Below are 21,493 nucleotides of genomic sequence, written 5' to 3' on the forward strand. Positions count from 1 at the left end.
CAGTGCCATGGAATAGAGGTAGCTAGCTTGGCTAGCCTGGTGCAAATCTCTGGGGTGAACACCACCTCTCAGAGGTGTCCCAGCTGGGGGCTGGACTCTTATACCCCCACCTTGCTTAGTCATCAGATGCAGGCTGCCCTGGGAAGGGCATGACTTCCAGAAGGTGGTTCTTTGCAGCTGAGGCAGATCCTAAAAGAGTTGGTGGTTTGCGGCTGTCTGTTGATCACATTCCCTATAACTGGACAGCAAGTCCTTCTTAGAAAAGAGTTCTAGGCAGCACACCTCTATGTAAACCACAAAGCCCCAAGCTAATCATATGGAAATCCAATAACCCAAGAGCTCTAGCAGCCCTGTAGGTGGACAAAATAAGCCCAGTGTTCCCTAATGAATGCCTACACATCACTTCTTTCATTTTGGGCATCATGTTGTATATATGCTAAAAAGTGATCCTAATTATCTTATCTGGTTGGTTCCCTAGAACAGAGCTTCCCAATCAGAGATATGGAAAAAAGTAGGCCAAGATATTTATTTCTTAAGTCCTTGGAGCAAACAGGAAGACTTTGGTCAGGTGGCCTCCACAATGAGCAGGCTTTTCAACATATCCCATTGTATAGAATAAATATTATAATATCTAAAACTTTGAGACACACTGTTCTAGAGCCATTTATTCTTGGCCTTTCAGTCAGTCGCTGATCATATATTTATTGGATGTCTATTCTGCATCAGACACCAAGCTTACCATTGGAGATAGAGTGGGAAATGGGTCACATAAGGTCACTGTCATCCAGACACTTACATTCTAGTGGAAAAGAAAGATTGAACAAGTAAACACAGAAGCAGAAACATAATTAGAAATAGCGGTAAGTGTTATAGGAGAGAATAACAGGGAGGAGAGTAGGGAATGGAGACTGGCAGGCAGAGATCTTGCTGGGCCCTGGAAGGCATGGAATGGTGTTTACTTTTTATTCTAATAACAAAGGAAAGTCGTTGGGAGATTTTTAAGCAATATATATCATGACCTGATTTTCACAAGGATCCTAGCAGACCACCAGCGGTGGTGATGGGAAGACCATTTAAGAATGTGTTATAGCAATCCAGACTAGAGATGGCATGAAGGTTCACTGTGGATACAGACAGTGAAGATGGAGAAGAGTGGGAGGCTTCAAGACATATTTTTACACAAGAATCAATCCTTTCTCCCCTCAAGAAGTTCACACTCTTTTGGAAAGACAGATATGCAAATAATTTATTTAGAATAGCAAAATAATTACTAGAATGAAAATCAAAATATTACAAATAGAGCATAGTATGGAACGTGGAAGGCTACCTGGGGGAGCCAAAGTCCTCACAGTTGTGTTGAAGCGGGGGATTCAAACATTAGTAATGTGCTAAGTAAACTAACAGTGGGTGGTGCTTACAGCAGAGGTGGCGGTGCGTGTGGTGGCCATGATTACATGCTTCATAGACCTCCGCCTACAGGGGTCTTCACTGGCCAAGGACCAATTGCCATGTTTATACCACCCTGTCTGTACCTCTTCCACTGTGCTTATCACTTTATAAATAGAAATCTGTTTGCATAGCTGTTTTTCTCCCCAGATTTCAAGCTCCTGGAAGACAGTTGCTGCCTGGTTTATTGTGGCAGTAAATATATCTTGATGAGTAAATAAAAGGCTTCTCTAATGATTGCACCACTAAACACTGATCATGTCTTCACTTTTAAGCCCTTCTCATTTACTTCATATTGCGCAGTAATTTTAAAGGTATTACCTTCAGGTATGGTCTCTCCACTGGCTCCTTGAGGGTAAAACTCGTGTCCCCTTCTTTTGAGCCTTTTCACGGGCCACCATGTACTGATTTTCATACTCAAAGACTACCAAATGAAATAAACAAAAATGGATTATAATCATATGCAGTAGGCAGTTACTAACTAATGAACTTTTACCCCCTTGTTGGTTACCAGGATGATGAAGTGACTTTACCTGCTGCTGAAGGATTTCATCTGCTAATGCTTCCCCAACATGTCTGCTGAAAGTAATCAATCATCAGGAGATTCATCATCTCTTCACCCTTCTACCATTTCCCAACAATCCACACAGACCTTGTCTTCACAGGAAGAGGACGCTGAGGGAGAGGAGGAGAGTTCAAAGGAAGAATCTCCAATTTCTGAAGAGGAAGAGTATCTGGAGGAGGATGAGTACCTGGAGGAAGAAAAGTGTCTAAAAGGAAAAGAGTATCTGTATGAACAAGAGTATCTGAAGGAGAAAAAGGATCTACAGCAAGAAAAGAGTCTGAAAGAAAAAAATTATTTGTCTGAAGAAGAATATCTGGAACGGGGTAAGTATACGGAGGAGGGCCTCCCAAAAAAATGGTAGCTTTAGTTTACCACAGTGCCCAGGAAAAAAGAACAAACTTAAAACCTAGCCAAAGATCAAAATTATCAACCCTATTCATGGTGCTGGCAAGTAGGAAGACTCATGATTAACCAAGTTCTACTCACAGCTTCAATAGCCATGACCCAAAGCACCACGTCAACAGAGCAGAGAGGGAGACTTGATTCTTTTATGATGACATAAAACACCTGTTCATAAAAAACATAATTTATATCTTTTCCTCCTTGCACAATACATGTTCATTGTGGATGTTTGAAAAATTATATATAAGCAAAAATCACTACCATCCAGAAATGATCATTTCTCACTTTGCTTATATCCTTCCCAGACTTTATACACTGTTCATAGCCTTCTTTTTAAGATACATTTATTTATATACTTATAATTATATAAAAATATTACATACTTACATAAATATCATTTCATTTATTATCTATAAATCATTTAATGGCTGTATTGCATTGTATTGTATAATACAATTGTATAATGCAAACCATAACATTTTAATTGATCCCCTATTATTGACTATTCATTGCTTCTGATTTTTGTTACCTTTTTTAACAGCACTTTGAAAAACATCCTTATAGCTAAATTGTATCAATGACCTCTAATTATTTCCTACAATACATTCCCACAATCTGTTGCTAGGTCAACAGATACTAGTATGCTTCTCAGGGTGCCTATTTGGCCCCTGGAAGGCATCATCTTACCCTACTGGTGAGCATTTAACTTTGGAGTTATTCCTCTCATCCTACACTGACATTTTTCCAATACTTTTTCTGCAACTGGCAATTTCTGCTTAGCTTGGGTTTTGTTATTTGGCAGTAGTCTCCTCATGCTATTGTTAGATGTGGTTGATGTGCATTCACTCACAAGCCCACAAGGAGTCATCCCTTGATGTCATGACTGCAGGACCATATCCAACTAGTTACAGAGAGTTAAAAAGTCCAGATTATGGGCAGCATCTCAATGTTGAGCTGCAAGTGCAATAGAACTAAACTGTTTTTCTGGATCCAGTTCTGCTACCAACTACAAGCATCTCAGGCAGCTTGAATTTTAAATCACCATCTGATTACACACAACCTACATCCTAAAAGCTGGGTGTTCTCTGCAGCCACAGAGGCATTTCACCTTTATGTCCCTCTTCATCAAATCAGATATATTAGCCTTGATTCCTATGACCCTCATGGACATTTAATTGAGGCAGTGAAGAGATAATTTCTGTATTGCCAGGAAACCCTTTTTTCTCTGTGCCTTTACCATTAAGTACCTTCTCAGAATCCTAATACCCATGCTGATCAAGCACCAAGTGTAGTTCTGATACTGAAAAACAGCATTCAGGCCATTTCTTTTGCACAGTATGAGTCAAGCACTCTTGACATGCCCCCTTTATGCACTGGACCTTTGTAAATATATTACCCACTATAGTAAAACAAATACAGTGCTGTCAAGAATAGAACTGTGTATAAAGAAAGAGCTTTGAAAATAAGTGCCTTCCTAGGGAAAATTGAAGAGGCACTAAAAAAACTAGGGGAATGCTGAAGTGGCTTTAAAGGCACATGAAGAATGTCTTTATCTACAAAAACACATTATACAAGAGGTTTACAAAGAGATCTCAACTTTTTTAAAGAATATACATCAAAATTTCTTTTTTGAAATTTTCTTACTGCATTTTTTTTCATTACTATGTAGTCCCCTTATACTCCCCTCCCCCACCACAATCACCTTACTGTTGTCCATGAGTCCTTTTTCCTTTTTGCTAGGTCCCTCCACACTCCGACAACCCCACCTTAGATGTCATCCTGCTCTCTATCTATGAGTCTGTCTCTGTTTTGCCTCTAAGTTCAGTTTGTTCATTAGATTCCACATATGAGTGAAATTAGATGGCATTTCTCTTTCTCTGACTGGCTTATTTCACTTAGCATAATGTCCTCCAGGTCCACCCATACCATTGCAAAGGGTAAAACTTTCTTTTTTATGGCCAAGTAATATTCCATTGTGTAAATGTCCCATAGTTGTTTTATCCATTCAGATACTAATGAACTCTTGGACTGCATCCCTAACTTGGTGAAATAATACTGCAATAACATAGGGGTGCTCATGTTCTTTCGAATTAATGTTTCAGGTTCCTTTGGATATATTCCCAGAAGCGGGATCACGGGGTCAAAAGACAGATCCATTTTTAATTTTTTGAGGTATCTCCATACTGTGCTTTCCACAGTAGCTGCACCAATCTGCATAACCACCAACAGTGCAAAAAGGTCCCCATTTTTTCAGCACTGTTGTTTGTTGATTTATTGATGACAGTCATTCTGACAGGTGTGAAATGACATCTCCTTTGGATTTAATTTGCATTTCTCTGATGACTAGTGATGCTGAACATCTTTTCATATGTCTATTGGCCATCCATATGACTTCCATGGAAAAGTGTCTATTCAGGTCCTTTGCCCATTTTTCAATTGGGTTGTTTGTTTTGTTTTGTTTTTGGTGTTGAGTTTTGTAAGTTCTTTAAAAATGGTGGACATTAACTTTTCACAGGGGCGTCAACCTGTTGTCATCTCTGGGCCACACTGGAAGAAGAAGACTTGTCTTAGGCCACACATTAAACACATAAACACTAGCGAAAACAGATGAGCAAAAAAAGGTTTTAAGTAAATTTACAATTCTCTGTTGAGCTGCATTCATAGACATCCTGGGCTGAATAGAGCCCACAGGCCATATGTTGCACATGCCTGCATCAGATGTACCAGCAGTATATTCTCTCATTCAGTAGGTTCTCTTTTCATTTTGCTGATGTTTTCTTTTGCTAAGAAAAAAATTTTTAGTTTGATGTAATCCCATTTGTTTATTTTTTCCCTTGCCTAGGGAGAGATAACCATTAAAATATTGCTATGAGCAATGTCTGAGATTTTGATGCCTATGTATATTTTTTTATTTTTAAATAATGTTTATTCTATTACAGTTGTCTCAGTTAATCCCCCTTTATCGCCCTCCACCCATCCCACCCCCATCCCTAGCTCCCACAGTCAATTCCCACTCTGTTGTCCATGTCCATGGGTCATTCATACCTATTCTTTGTTTAGTCCCTTCTTCTTTCCACCATTGTCCTCCTTCCCCATCCCATCTGATCACTTTCAGTCTGCTCCATGTTTCTTTGCCTGTGGTTTATTTTGTTCATTAGTTTATTTTGTTGAATAGATTCGACATATAGGTGAGATCATATGGTATTTGTCTTTTACCAAAAAGCTTATTTCACTTAGCATAATATTCTCCAATTCCATCCAAGATGTCACAAAGGTAGGAGTTCCTTCTTTCTTTCTTTTTTTTTAAAATTACAGACTGATTTTTTAAATGTCAAGATCCATTATAAAATATAAAAAAATTTAAATCCATTATAAAGTCTCAGCAATTAAAACAACATGACACCAGCACAGAAATAATCAAGTACATCAATTAAATTTAATGAGCATTCTAGAAACAAACATATATATCTGTCTAACAATGTAATATATGATTAAGTTGATATTTCAAATCAATGGGGAAAATAAGGATTATTCAGCAAATAAGGTGCATGAGCTGTTATTACTTGAAATAAAACAAATAGAGAGCCCTATTTCACACATTAAACAAAAATAAATTCAGGTGTGTTAAAAATCGACATGTAAAATCTAAGGAGTTTTTGGAGAAAATTCAAAATAATATTTTTCTTACCCTGAAGTAACATATTCAAAGCCAGAAACTATAAAGTAAAATATTGACAATATGACTATATTAAACATTTAAGACTATATAGTAATATACATATAAAAAAGTTAAAGGACGAGTAATAGAATAGGAAAGTATTTGAAACACATCTAAAACATGATTAATAGTTTTTTTCATTTTTTTTAGGGAAAAAGTTCTATAAATATTTAATCAAAAAATGGATAAAGAATACCAAAAAGTCATTTAAAGCTTTTTAAAAGTAATAGAAATAGGCAAGAAATCTACAAAAACAGGTTTAGTTTCAAGAAATAATAAAGTAACAATTAAAATGACATATCGTTGTCACAATCAGATTAATAAGTATTAAAAATATTGGCAATATCAAGTCTTGGTGACTGGGAAAGGAACTGGGCATTCATAGACTCTTTTTCTTCATCTTCTTAAAGCAGTTCCTTTAGCATATTTTGCAATGCTGGTTTCATGGAGATGTATTCTTTTAGCCTTCTTTTGTCAGGGAAACACCTTAATTTGTCTTCTATTTTAATTGAGAGCCTTGCTGGGTAGAGCAGTCTTGGTTGCAGACCTTTGCTTTTCATGACTTGGAATATTTCTTGCCATTCCCTTCTGGCTTGTAGTCTTCCTGTTGAGAAGTCAGCTGCTAGCCATATGGGGCTCCATTATATGTTACTACTTGTTTCTCCCTTGCTTCATTTAGGATTCTCTGTCTCATATTTGGCATTTTAATGATGATGTGTCTTGGAGTGGGCCTCGTTGGGTTCCTCTGGAATGGGACCCTCTGTGCTTCCTGGACTTGTGTGACGTTTTCTCTTCTCCAATTAGGGAAGTTTTCCATCATTACTTTTTCAAACAGGTTCTCTATCCCTTCTTCATCCTCTTCTCCTTCTAATAGCCCTATTATATGGATATTATTATGTTTCAGGTTGTATTGCATTTCCCTAACTGCCTCCTCATTCTTTTTGAGTCTTTTTTCATTTTCTTGCTCTTTCTGGAAGCTTTTTTCTACCTTATCCTACAGGTCACTGATTCAATCCTCTGCTTCATCGAGCCTGCTTTTGATTCCTTCTACTGTGTTCTTCTATTCAGAAACTGTGTTCTTCATTTCCTCTTGCCTCTTATTGACAGTTTCTATGTCCTTTTTCATGCTGATATTGTTTGCAGTAAGTTCCTCATAGTTTCCCTGTAGTTTTTTGTAATTCTCAGTGAGCTCACTGAGCTCACTGAGCTCAATGAGCTTCCTTAGAACTGTTGTTTGGAACTCAGTATCTGATAGTTTACTTGACTCTATTTTATTTAGTTCTCTTTCTAGGGATTTCTCCTTTCCCTTCGAGTAGTGGGTATTTCTTTGTGTTCCCATTATTTGTGAGATTCTTCTTTCTTGCTTCTGCTTCTTAAATTGATCTGCCTTGATTTCCTGACTTTGTGGCGTGAATTTCTATGGTAGGAGACCACTGTTTTTTCTTTCTGGGTCTGCCTCTGATGAGGTCAGATGTTGACCCTGTCTGACCTTAGGCAGTCTGTTCAAGACTTTCAGGAATCTACTATCTGTGGCTGTCTCTTTCAGCTGTCAATCTAGTCACTTTGCACTCAGCAGGCCAGTTTAGAGACACCACAAGGCATGGCTGTGTCCCTCCTCGGGGCTGGGCTATTGGATCCTCATGCTGTTGCTGCTCAGAGGAGTGGTCTGCCTGAGCAAGATGGCTGCTGCCACACAGGGGATGAATCAGCACTGGGCTCCCTTTGGCTACTCTCTCATTTCTCTACCCAAAGCCTCCTTCCTCAGTGCCTCTAGCCCACTCTGCCCCCGCCTTTGCCGAGGCCCAGGGTAAGTGGCTCCAAATTAAAATTTACGTGTTGGCCCTTTAAACAGCTCTTTGTGTCTCCAGCCGCCTGTCTCTGGCAGAGTCAACCCTGTTGCTTTTCGCAGTTGGCTGTTATCTATGTACTCTTTGGGCTCTGCTGCTGTAAGCTGGAGATTCCATCTTATGGTTTAGACCCCGCTCTTCTCAGAGGGACCCAGCTGTCCCTTTCAGTATTCTTCAGCTGCTGCCATCCGTGGGCACCCTGCCCACCTTCTCAAGTCTCTACCACACTCCTTACTAGTTAGGTTATGCTAAAGCTGATTCTTCTGTCTGTTCAAGATTATGAGGTTCCTCTCACTATTGTTCTGTTGTTTGTTCCAGGTCATTTCTCCACAATTTAGTTGTAATTCCAGATTGATCCTGGGAGAGGAGGTCAGTGTGACTTCCATTCACTCCTCTGCCATCTTGATTCTCTGCTGCCTATATTTTCTTCTGGGATTTTATGGTTTCATGTCTAACATTTATTTTTTTAAGTATATTTTATCAATTATACTATTACAGTTGTTTCATTTTTGCTCCTCTTTATCCCTCTCCACCCTGCACCTCATCTTCCTCCAGCATTACCCACCTCCCCTCTTAGTTCATGTCCATGGGTTGTACATATAAGTTCTTTGGCTTCTCCATTTCCTATATTATTCTTAAACTCCTGCTACTATTTTGTACCTACCAATTATGCTTCTTTTTCCCTGTACATTTTCCCCTACTCTCCCCCTCCCCCTCCCCACTGATAACCCCCCATGTAATGTCCATTTCTGTGATTCTGTTCCCATTCTGGTTGTTTGCTTAGTTTGTTTTTGTTTTTGTTTTAGGTTCAGTTTTTGATAGTTGTGAGTTTGTTTCCTTTTACTGTTCATAGTTTTTGAATTTCTTCTTTTTCTTAGATAAGTCCCTTTAACATTTCCTACAGTAAGATCTTGGTGATGATGAATTCCTTTAACTTGACCTTATCTGGGAAGCACTTGATCTGTCCTTCCATTCTAAATGATAGCTTTGCTAAACAGAGTTATTTTAGATGTAGTCCTGTCTTTTCATCACTTTGACTATTTCTTTCCAGTCCCTTCTTGTCTATAGGGTTTCTTTTGAGAAATCAGCTGATAGTCTTATGGTAACTCCTCTTTAGGTAACTGCCTCCTTTTCTCTTGCTGCTTTTATGATTCTCTCATCATTAATCTTGGGTAATGTAATTATGTGTCTTGGTGTGTTCCTCTTTGGGTCCAATTTCTTTGGGACTCTCTGGGCTTCTTAGACTTCCTGGAAGTCTATTGCCTTTGCTACATTGGGGAAGTTTTCCTTCATTATTTTTTCAAATAAGTTTTCAATTTCTTGGTCTTCCTCTTCTACTGGCACTCCTATGATTTAGATGTTAAAATGTTTGATGTTGTCTCAGAGGTTCCTAAGCCTCTCATTTTTTTTGAATTCTTGTTTCTTTATTTTGTTCCAGTTGAATGTTTATTTCTTCCTTTTGCTCCCAGTCATATATCTGAGTCCGGTTTCCTTCCATTCACTGTTGGTTCCCCGTATATTTTTTTCTTTGTTTCACTTTGTATAGCCTTCACTTTTTCCTTTATTTTGTGGCCATACTCAATCATTTCTGTGAGCATCCTGATTACCAGTGTTTTGAGTTCTGCATCTGATAGGTAGCTATCTCCTCATTGCTTAGTTCTTTCCCTGGAGTTTTAATCTGTTCTTTCATTTTTGCCATACTTTTTTGTCTCAACACACCCATTACATTATAAGGGGCAGAACCTTACCTATCCACCAGGGTGGGGCAACCTGTGTCACCTGCATTGTGAGGGAAAGTTCAGAGAGGGAAAAATGCCACTTGCTTGGCTCTCATCCCACTTCCATGCACTCCCCTCACTACCCACAAGTGAACTGTGCCTCTCTAGTGCTGATTCCCAGGTGGGTGGGCTTGTCTATATTCTATGACCCTGTGGGCCCCTCCACAGGACTCTCCTATGAGACTGGGAGTTTCTCCCTCAACCTCCACACGTTTTTACAGCCAGAGGATTTGAAGTTTTCTTTTCCTGCACTGGAACCCTGGGTTGCATAGTCTCTCTCTCTCCCCAGGTGTTCCTCCCAGTTTATCCACACACATTTATGGGATTTCCTGATCCCCCAGCTGCCACCTCCCCACCCAGCATGCCAGCTGCCAGTTTGCCATGCATCCTCTTGGCCCAGGATGCCCTTCCTACCCACCTGGATGAATGTTTCTTCTTTAACTCCTTGGTTGTTGGACTTTCATACTGCTCCATTTTCTGGCAGTTCTTGTCATTTTTTGTTTTTCAGTTGGTTGTTATCCTTATTTCTATTGTGTGAGGAAAGGAAGCATGTTAGGCCCGAAACCCTCAAGCCTAACATTTAAGTCTTTGATCCATTTTGAATTTATTCATGTATGTCATATAAGAAGGTGGTCTAGCTTCATTTATTCTGCCCATATCTGACCAGTTTTCCCAATACCATTTATTAAATAAATTATCATTAGCCCATTTTATGTGATTGCTTTCTCTGTCAAATATTAATTGACTATAAAGGTGTGGGTTTATTTCTGGGCTATCTGTTCTGTTCAATTGATCTAAGTGTCTGTTTTTTATGTCTGTACCATGATGTTTTGATTACTACATCCTTATATTATAGTTTCATATTAGGTAGTGTGATTCTTCCAACTTTGTTGTTCTTTCTCAGGATCACTGTTGCTATGCAGGGCCTTCTGTAGTTCCATATAAATTTTTGAAATATTTATTCTAGTTCTGTGAAATATGTCATTGGAATTTTTATAGGAATTGCACTGTATTTATACATTGCTTTGAGTAATATAGAATTTTAATGATATTAATTCTTCCTATGGTATGTGCTTTCCATATACCAGTGAACATGGTATGTGCTTTCATATATTTATATTTTCTTTGATTTCTTTCTTCAGTGTTTTAGAATTTCCATATACAGGTTTCTACATCCTTTGTTAGGTTTTTTCCTAGGTATTTTATCCTTTTTGAAGCAATTGTGAATGGGATTATTTTCTTAATTTCCCTGTTAGTTCATTATTAGCAAATAAAAATGCAACTGATTTCTGAACATTAATTTTGTATTCTGCTACTTTGCTGAATTCATTTATCAGTTCTAGTAGTTTCTTGGTGGACTCTTTGGGGTTCTCTATGTATGATGTCTTCTACAAATAAAGACAGTTTACTTCTTCCTTTCCAGTTTAGATGCCTTTCATTTCTTCTTCTTGTCCAATTGCTATTGAATAAGAGTGGTGAAAGCAGACATCCCTGTCTTGTTCCTAATCTTAAGAGGAATACTTGTAGTTTGTGCCTGTTGAGTGTGATGTTGGCAGTGGGTTTGTCATATATGGACTTTATTATGTTTAGGTACGTTCCCTCTATTCCCACTTTGCTAAGAGTTTTTAATCATAAATCAGTGCTGGATTTTATCAAATGCTTTTTCTGCATCTATTTGATATGATCATGTGATTTTTTTATCCTTCATTTTGTTTATGTGGTGAATAACACTTATTTATTTGTGAATGCTGTTCACCAGCCTTGCATTCCTAGAATAAATCCCACATAATCATGGTGTATGATCTTTTTGGTGCATTACTGTATTCAGTTTCCTAATGTTTTGTTGAGGATTTTAGCATCTATGTTCATCAAGGGTATTGGCCTATAATTTTCTTTCTTTGTAGTGTGTTTATCTGGTTTTAGAAATTGGATGATGCTGGCCTTGTAAAATGAGCTTGGGAGCCTTCCCTCCTCTTGAATTTTATGAAATTGTTTGAGAGAGAGAGGTGTCAGTTCTTCTCAGAATGTTTGGTAAAATTCACCCAGAAAGCCATCTGGTCCAGGGCTTTTGTCTGTTGGGAGTTTTTTAATTACTGCTTCAGTTTCACTATGTGTAATCTGTTTATTCGGATTCCCTGATCCTTCCTGCATGAGTTTGGGAAGACTGTATGTTTGTAGGAATTTATCCATTTTGTCCAAGTTATCCAGTTTGTTGGCATATGGTTGTACATATTTTCTTCCAATCTTTTGTATCTCTTTGGTGTCACTTATTATTTTTCCTGTTTCATATCTGATTTTATTTATATGGGTCCTATCTCTTTTTTTCTTGATGAGTCTGGTTAATGGTTTGTCAATCTTGTTAATCTTTTCAAAGAACAAGGTCTTGGATTCATCGATCTTTTGTATCAATTTTTTTAGACTATTTCACTTATTTCTGCTTTGGTCTTTATTATTTCCTTCCTTCCACTCACTTTGGGCTTTGTTTGTTGTTCTTTTTCAAGTTCTTTTAAGTGTGAAGTTAGATTGTGAATCTGAACTTTTTCTTGTTTTTTGAGATATGCCTGTGATGCTATGAATTTCTCTCTTAGGATTGCTTTCCCAGTGTCCCACAGATTTTGGATTGTCGCGTCCTCATTTTCATTTGTTTCAATCTATCTCATGATTTCTTCCTTGATCTTGTTGTTGACCCAATCATTTTTTAATAACATGTTATTTATGTGCTTTTCAGCATTCTTCTGTTGATTAATTTCTAGTTTCATAGCATTGTGGTCAAACAAGATGCTTGACATAATTTCAGTCTTCTTAAATTTATTGAGACTTGTTTTGTTTCACAACATATGGGCTATCCTAGAAAATGTTCTATGTTCACTTAAAAAGTATATATACTGTGCTGCTTTGCAATGAAATGCAATGAAGATATCACTTAAATCCATTAAATCTAGTGTGTTAAGGCGCCTGTTTCCTTGCAGATTTTCTCTCTGGAATATCTACCATTGGAGTCAATGCAGTGTCAAAATCCTCCACTATGACTGTATTTCTGTCTGTCTCTCTCTTATGTCCATCAAGATTTGCTTTACATATTTAGGCGCTCCTATATTGGGTACATAAATGCTTACTAGGGTTATATCCTCTTGTTGGATTTTTTCCATTGTCATTATGTAGTGTCCATCTTTGTCTGTTACTATATCCTTTGTTCTAAAGTCTATTTTGTTGGATATAAGTATTGCTACCTCAGCTTTTTTTCCTTTTCCATTTGTATTAAATATCTTTTTTCATACCTTTTCTTTTAGTCTGAGTGTATCTTTCGATCTCAGATGAGTCTCTTGGAGGCAGCATATATATGGGTCTTGTTTTCTTATCCATTCAGTTACCCTATGTCTTTTGGTTGGAGTATTTAAGCCATTTACATTTAAGATGGTTATTGATAGATATATATATTGCGCCATTTTATTGTTAGACTTTTTTCCTCTGTTTTTTTTTTCCTTTCTTTTTTTCTTCTTCTTAAAGCAAACCCTTTAACTCTTTAACATTTTGCAATACTGGTTTGGTTATGACAAACTCCTTTAGCTTTTTCCTGTCTGGGAAGCTCCTTACTTCTCCTTCAATTTAAATGATAACCTCACTGGGTAAAGAAGCCTTGGTTGTAGTCCTTGCTTTTCATCACCTTGAATATTTCACACCATTCTCTTGTAGCTTGAAATGTTTCTGTTGAGAAATCAGATGTCAGTCTAATTAGTGCTTTCTTGTATATAACTACCTGATTTTCTCTTGTGGCTTTTAGGATTCTCTCCTTGTCTTTTAGCCTTGATATTTTAATATGATGTGTCTTGGTGTTGGCCTCTTTGGGTCCAAGTTTTTTGGGACTCATTGAGCTTCCTGGACTTGTGTGACTTTTTCCTTCACCATATTAGGGAAGATTCAATCATTATTTCTTCAAATAGGTTCTTGATCCCTTGCTTATTCTCTTCTCTTTCTGGTATTCCTATTATGCAGATGTTGTTATGCTTCATGTTGTCCAGAATGTTTCCTAAGCTATCCTCTTTTTTTTTAATTCTTTTCTCTTTTTATTGTTCTGCTTGGGTGTTATTTTCTACCTTGTCTTTCAAATCACTAATTTGATCCTCTGCTTCATCTAACCTATAGTTTATTCCTTCCAGTGTATTATTTACTTCAAATATTGCATTCTTTATTTCTGACTTGTCCTTTATTATGGTTTCTATGTCTTTTTTCATGCTGTTGAGTATCCTAATAATTATTACTCTAAACTCTCTATATGATAAATTGCTTGCCTCAATTTCATCTAGTTCTTCTTTTGAGGAATTCTCTAGTTTTTTTTTTTTTCATTTGGGGCCTGTTTTTGGCCTTCCCTCTTTGGTTGCCTCTTTGTGTTTCTTTCTATGTGTTAGGTAGATTTGCAAAAATTCTGGTACAGACTTTTGTCAGATGCTGCTGTGACTGCCTCCGAGCAACATGTTTGGGGCTATCAGCAATCCACTGCTTGTGGCTCCCTCTGCTGGGCATGTTTGCATAAAGAATGAACCAGGCTACCCACCAAGGCCAGCTTTTACCAGCACTGGGCTCAGGGGAGGGCCAGCTAAAGTTTCAGAACTCCCAGAGACCCACCTTCATTGTTAATCAGTGATAGAGCCTCATGCAGTCCTCAGCAATCCAGCTTAAGCTCCACCGTATGGGCAGAATAATTCCTGTGGACAAGACTACTGTTTCCCCTCAGGCTAATGCCACTAGGAGGGGAATGCTCTGCCCAAGAAAAATGATTTCTGCAGTATGGGGAATGACTCAGCATAGGCATCCTGGTGGCTGTTCCCTCAGTTCTCTTCCCAGAACCATCAGCCCCAGACTCTCTTCATGCATCCCTAGTCCACTCTGCCCTCTCTCTGCCTAAACCCATGGTAAGTGGCTGCAAATGGAACTTTGTGTGTTGAACCTTTAAGAGGTTCTCTGCATCTCCATCCATCTCTCCCTGGCAGACAGAAACCCCATGGCTTTTCACAACTGGATGTTATCTGAGTTCCTTTCTGGCTCTGCTGTTATAGGCCGAGGAGCGCAGCTTGGAACTTAGACCCCACACTTCTTAGGGAGGATGCCCCAGTTGCTGAAATATCCCTCCAGAACATCAGCTGCCACCCGTGAGAGCCCAGCCAGCCCTCTTGCACCTCCTCCACACTTCCCACCAGTGATGTTGTGGTGAAGTGGTTTCTTCTATCTGTCCGTGGTTAGAAGGCTTTTCTCCAGCTAGTAGTGTTCAGCTGGTTATTCGGGATTATTTCTCTACAACTTAGTTGTAATTCCAGATTGGTCTTTGGAGGAGGTTAGTGATGTCTGCCACAGGATCATGTGTGGGAGGAAGAGAATAAGTGCCATTTATCTAGTTGGTGACAGATATAAAAGTCTTTCACAAAGAGCTCTTTTCTTCCTCTCAGGAGCTTGACTGCCTAGGTTTTAATGCCATGTCTCTTCCACTTATTAGATACACAAGGTTGGCAAGTTACTTAACCTCTCTGCTTTGGTATTCTTAACTATAATTATGAATAACAATTGGCCTACCTTATAAGATGTTTGTGAGAATTAAAGGAGTTTAATAACTTGAGGTATTGTGAGCTATGCCAGGAACATAACCTTTGAAGCCTCTTTAAGTGTAAGCCATTTATTATTATTATTATTATTACTATTACTATTATGTATTTTACATTCCCTTACCATTGACTTGTGAAGGGTAGTTTACACTCCTTCCTTGGCCACATTTGCCCATTTTGTGTAATGGACATAACAAAGACAAGAGAAGATGTATTGAGCCCACAGGTGTTTCCAAACTTTTGGTATCTCTGGGGCCACACTGGAAGAAGAGTTGTCTTGAGCCACACATTAAATACATAAACACTAACAAAAATTAGTAAGAAAAAAAGGTTTTAAGTAAATTTATGGTTTTGTGTTAGGCCACATTCATAGCCATCCTGGGCTGCATACGGGCCATGGCCTGCTGGTTGGACACCCCTGATAGAGTGTGCAAGGAATTTGTGCCCCCAACCCAACTATCCTGAGTCAGGTATATTTCAGGGGCTCCTACTGCACTGGAAAATTAGGGGAGGGACAACTAACTACTTCTACCCCCTCTTTTCTTTTCCCGATGGTTTCTGAGGAAACCCGATAAAATTAAATGAGTAACTTGAATATAAATTCAGCATCGATTGCTGCTGAATAACTAATAACCATATATGACTGACCTCCCCAGAATGTAGAAAATATTTTTTGTAAAAACGTGTATAAATGATGTGAGGTCAGAGTCAGAAGATCCAGCACGTGGTAGGGCCTTTGACCTTGGCCTGTATGACATTTATATTCTCTAAGTTTCTGTTTCTCCATGTGTAAAAATACATTTCTTCACAGCTAATTAAATTAAAGAACACATCTGAAAGTGCTGTGCAAGCTTTCCCACACTATACAATTAATTGTAAGATGTAAAAATACTCTTCTATTCTCACAAGGTGCAATAAGGGCCTAGAAGGGAGAAGCATGATCTAAGTTACTATCATGTTGTCATAGAACATGAACACACACTGTAATGAGGTCCTTCTTGTTTTTTAGAACCCAAAAGCTTCTAAAAATGAATTCTGTTTCTGCTGGATTTGATTTTACTTACCCTTGATAGCTCCTCTTCAGCAGCTCCAAATGCTGTTTCCCCTAAATGCTATAATTTAGTTACCATTTCCAACTGAGAGCTGGTTTTCTGGTGAGCATTTACAACCTAGACATTGTGTATTTAAGAAGAAAGATACAAGATATACTGAAAAGGGATGGGAAAGCCAGCCAACTTGTCAAGCGAGAAAGTTCACAGACTGTGGCAGAGCTTCTCAACCAGTGTGGCTTGAATCAGCAACTTGTGGAGGGAGATGCTGAACCCCAGGACTAGTCACTCCCAGCCTTCATCTTGCTCCCATACAAAAAGCATCATTTTCTGTGTGTTTCTTGCCCTGAAGAAGTTTGGGAGCATAGCCCAACAGCATACGGTATATATAGTATATTTCATAATTTTTGTCTCCTTTAATTCTCCCAGCCATTATTTAGCTCCCACTTCACAAACAAGAAACCTGGAGTTAGAGAGAGGGTATGTGACTACCCCAAGGTTATGGAAAATAATTAGAAAAGCCAGGAAAAACTCTTTTTCTTCTGATGACTTTCTTTTCTCCTTTTGTTTCTATTTCCATCATTTTTCTGCTTTTTAATAAATTGTGTGCATACTTTAATCTCAGAAGAGGACGTAAAGAGAAATAAAATCTACTTTTGTTCATGTTTAATGGAAAATTTGAAAAGTAGGAAAACATCACCCAACCTATCAACATCAAAATATAAATAAAGCTGGTTCATATTTTAGTGATTTTTAATCTGTGCTTCCCATTCTTAGTGTTTTCATATTGGGTTCTAGTGGTTCTTGTTTTGTTGTTTTGTTGTTTTGCTTTTCTTGTTTTAAACATACTATATATACAAGTTTGCATTTTACTTCTGTAACTTAGTATTGTGACTTCAATATTTGCTTTTGTTGATTCTTAGCGACATCATTTTAATAGGCAAGTAATAATCCTCACTAATATTCTGTCACATGAGTAAACTAAGTGTAAGTGTTGAGCATCTAAGTTTCAAGTTCAAATTTTCTGATTCTCATTTCTTTATTATTTCTACTGCATCATTCTCTGTTACTAGAATTGATGGCATATTATACATGAAATTGTACATGAAATTCTTGATGTCATCATTCAAGGAAAACAGGTGATTAAATTACATAAATAGATTCTTCAAAATTAAAAATAATTTGTAGTTGTTATATTCTCTGAACCTCAGTTGCCTCTCCTGTACAGATACCTTTCACCCTGTGGCACAGAGAGCCCCTGTAATAAAAGGGTAACACAGCAAACTTGGAATTCCAGAATTGTGACTGCATGAAAATTATCTTCTCGAGTTCTCTTTGATTTTATAAAATTACAACCTCATAATTTCTAAAGGAAACCATTTAGAGAGACAACACTAAGCAACAGTAAAAATAAAAAATAAATAAGTCAGAGCCTCTCCACCCCAATCCCAGCATCACATACTTAGCAACACTTTTTTACCTTGGAAGAAAGATGGTTTCATTTTTTCCCAATATTGTCTTTCTCTTCTTTTCCCCAGTAGAACTCACGGTGACTTATTCACCACAAACACTGCTTAATCTTAATACAAGGTCATAATTTTATTTTTTAGATAAATCAGGTGGAAATTTACACTTACAGATGATGCTTCAGGAGCCTTTAGATTTCCAAAGACAGGGAGTAGGGGGAGGGGAAGGAGGTGCAGGGAGCATGTCCCCTGAGGAAGGAGGAGATCAGTCAGGGTGAAATCTTCTGGAAGTCACATACAAAGGACCTATCACTACTGCTCCCCTCTGCCACTCAGTCACTCACAAGATGAGGGACAGGTCCCAAGCTCAGAGCCATGGCACCCAGAACTACAGAGATGAAAGGGCAGGGGGTACTGCATCTGAACTGGGGAAACAGCAAAGGGCTCATGTGCTAGTGCTAAGGAGATTAATGAATGCCCAAAGTAAGTTGCGATCTTTGCACAGGAATATTTTGAAGGTCTAAATGATCATTCAGTGAGTATTCATTAAACTGTCTTAGGGCATGGCATACACTAGATGGTCAATAACATACCTGTGGAATAAATTATAAAAATTTCTTAAATGTGGGGTGGGATACTGATCCACAGTCCTTGTCCTTGAGTCTCAGCCCCTACAATCCCTTCTCAAAGGATGGTCATTTCTCTCCACTTGGAAAGCAGGTTGATACTATATATGATGAAAGCACAAGGCCACTTGGTCATGGTGAAAGCATGGATAAAGCCCCAGCTCTGCTGCGTTGGAAAGCAACAGATCACGACTTGAGCGCTCAGGGCTCCATGCAGGGGTGTTCTTAGACCTGGCAAGACCAGCCCCCGACTCCTGCTCTCTGCCTGCCACCTCATTCCATGATTCACACTTCCAGGGGCACAGAAACATGGATCTGAAAAGATCACACCCCATTAAGGTGATGTGTAAGAGACTGGCTTTTCAAAGGCCCCCATCACCTCAGTCACTGACACTCACAGAGTATTATGCAATGCACCAGTGAAGGGGCCTGAGTGAAGTGACCACTGACTGGGAAGGTTGTGCTTGAGAAGAGCCAGACTGCCTGGGTGTCAGCCTCAGCTCCTCCACCCACCATGTGTGTGCCATAGGGCGAACACTTAATATCCTTGTGCCTCAGCTTTCTTACCTGCAATATGGCACTAGTGAGCTTCATCCTCATGGGGCTGTGGTGAGAATTAAACAAATATTAACTCATGGGGCCACTTAGAACAGTGTTGAGCACACAAGATATGCTAAGTAAGGGCTGAGGACCATTGTCCCTCTCCATTCTGAGTCCACGAGCCACCACATGGGAACTTAGCACACATAGAATGAGAATCATGATTCCTTGTCCAAACACACCTACCTGTCCTGTCCTTTTTTCATAGTTAGCTGATTGGGTTTTCTGTTCCCAAGGCCCTTAGGAAAACAAGGCAATCAGAGAGGTCCTAGGGCCTTACTTGGGTCTATCCATGTGTTCTTTGGCTTGGGTCCCCAGAGTTCAAGTCTGAACCTTGGAGTGCTCAGGCAGGCCTTGGATTTTCCCGACACAAAGTTGCTGAGAGAATGAACCCTTCACAAACCCCTTTGGCAAGCAGTGTTAAACTCATGTTTGTTAAGAAAGGGGGTAAGAAAGGGGAGTGGGTTCAAGTCAAGAGTTTCATGGATCCCTTATAAATAAGAAGGCTTCCTCTCCCTCTCCATATGCATGTCCTGAAGGTCCCCCAAACATATGACAGGCCCCTTCCCCACTCTGAAGCAGCTGCCAAAGCAGGCCTGGGACCGTGAAAGCTCCTTAGGATGTGGGATCCAGTGGGTCCTCCTTGTACTCTCCCCATTGCAGATGGAGCAAGGAGCTGGAGTTGGCCCAGGTTGGTGGGTGCTGAGGCCACAGCAGAGCCCTGGCATGTGCCCCAGAAGGCCCTGCAACATCCCAGACTGGGGCAGTCATGGCAGGGAGGGTGCTAAGTAAATGTACACAAAGATGAAGGTGACCAGAGCCACCATTACCTTAAGTATAATCCCCGTGTCTGTTTGGCAGCTTTGACTTCTCATGGTCCTTTCCTGGGGATCTGCATTATCTCCTTGGGTCCCAATGGACACCTGTTGGATAGGGTAGGACAGATATTATCCCACTAAAAGAATAAAGTCCACAGGAGGCTCCTGATCTCTCCTTGAAGCCTGGAGCAGGGCAAGAGTTGACACTTGCCTAAAAGGCTCACCTGTGTCTACTAGTTCTTGATCCCTACAGTCACATGACTAGGACCCAAGCATCTTGCCACTTGACCCTGGGGCTTCTTTCAATGGCTCATCCTGGCTCTGTCCCACCCCACTGGGCAGCACAAACCCAGGCTCACCCACAGGGCCCTTGAAGAGGCCCAAGACCTGCCTGTAACACCCACAGACACTGAAAGAGAACGGCTTTCTGGTGGTGTCTCCAGGCTAGAAGGAGCAGCCCCTCCTCTCTGCCTCAACTGCTTCACCCACACTTGCAGACTGCAGCCCCTGATCCCTTCCCTGTTCCTGCGTCAAAGAACCCTGATGCAGGCAGGGGACAGCCTCTCTTAGGAAGGGCTACTGAACTTCTCAGTTCCCCTGTAAGAATAACAGCAGCCAACATTGCCCCTACCCTCATTTTTTCCTCACCTATGGGAGAGGCATGATTTTCAAAAAGGTGCAAAAACTAAGGCACAGAAGTTAGTAAAGTATCCAAAGTTACTCCACTATCATGCAAGAGCCAAGATTTAAGCTCAGATCATCGGACATCAAAGTCTATGTATTTCCACCAACCATAGTTACCGCCTATTTTTATGTTGGGCATTTTCCCTTACAACACTTGAGCTGGTTTACATGAGATGACTTCAGGCCCAGAGCACCCCAAAGACTCTTCTCATCCCTTTGAATTATATTTTCTTGCCCCCAGTTAAAAGTCAAAGATTCCTAAGGAAAGACATGGTGTGAGTCGGTGTGTTGGGGTAGTCCCTTTTCATCCTGAGCTACCAGATAGGAGGTTGGGTACCCACACCCAAACCCTGACATCAGGCCCTGAAGAAACCTTTCTTGATGATGGTGGTGGTGTTGGTAGTATGAAGACCAGAGGGGACAGACTTCAGGGCTTGATGTTAAGGTACTGTGACATACACTTTGGTATTTTTTTCCACTGTGTCTGAGGCAGTTATGAGGCAGGAAGGGCAACTGGAATGATCAGGGCAATGAACCAGAAAAGACAGAATGTTTCTGGAACATTGGATGGTCAGTTATAGAAGCCTGGCCCTTTGTCCTTTGAAGGCACCCACAGATTCTTCCACTGCAAGTGAAGCAGCATTTGGTAACATGGTGCTCTGCTACCCAAAATGGCACACAAGCCTGTTTTCTGTGATCTATGATCTGGTCCCTTTTACCCTGTGGCATCCACTGTCTGGGATGGGCAGAAGTTCAGAGGAGCTGGAGAGCAGCCAACACCACCCCAGTTTCCCAGCAGACCACGGCTCTGGGTTCCTACCTGGCCCTTGTTTGGAAGTTGACTGAATCCTGTGCTCCCCTCTGACAGAAGCCCACCTGCTGGCATCTCTCAGGTGACCA

The 21,493-nt window shown here is 39.8% G+C and overlaps 1 protein-coding gene across 1 annotated transcript in view; it reads left to right on the forward strand.

The window, feature by feature from the left end:
* The first annotated feature begins 2,018 nt into the window (after positions 1-2,018).
* Positions 2,019-21,493, forward strand: part of ERICH6B (glutamate rich 6B) — a 65,988-nt gene continuing 46,513 nt past the window's right edge. Inside the window, exons 1-3 of the mRNA XM_054586596.1 lie at positions 2,019-2,368; positions 19,631-19,782; positions 19,953-20,026. Of these exons, the coding sequence (XP_054442571.1) occupies positions 2,019-2,368; positions 19,631-19,782; positions 19,953-20,026 (576 nt within the window). The remainder of the gene's footprint in view (positions 2,369-19,630; positions 19,783-19,952; positions 20,027-21,493) is intronic.

This window comes from Pteronotus mesoamericanus, unplaced genomic scaffold (genome assembly GCF_021234165.1).
Source record: "Pteronotus mesoamericanus isolate MK-2021 breed Mesoamerican mustached bat unplaced genomic scaffold, CSHL_Meso_final contig_94, whole genome shotgun sequence".
Taxonomy (NCBI): domain Eukaryota; kingdom Metazoa; phylum Chordata; class Mammalia; order Chiroptera; family Mormoopidae; genus Pteronotus; species Pteronotus mesoamericanus.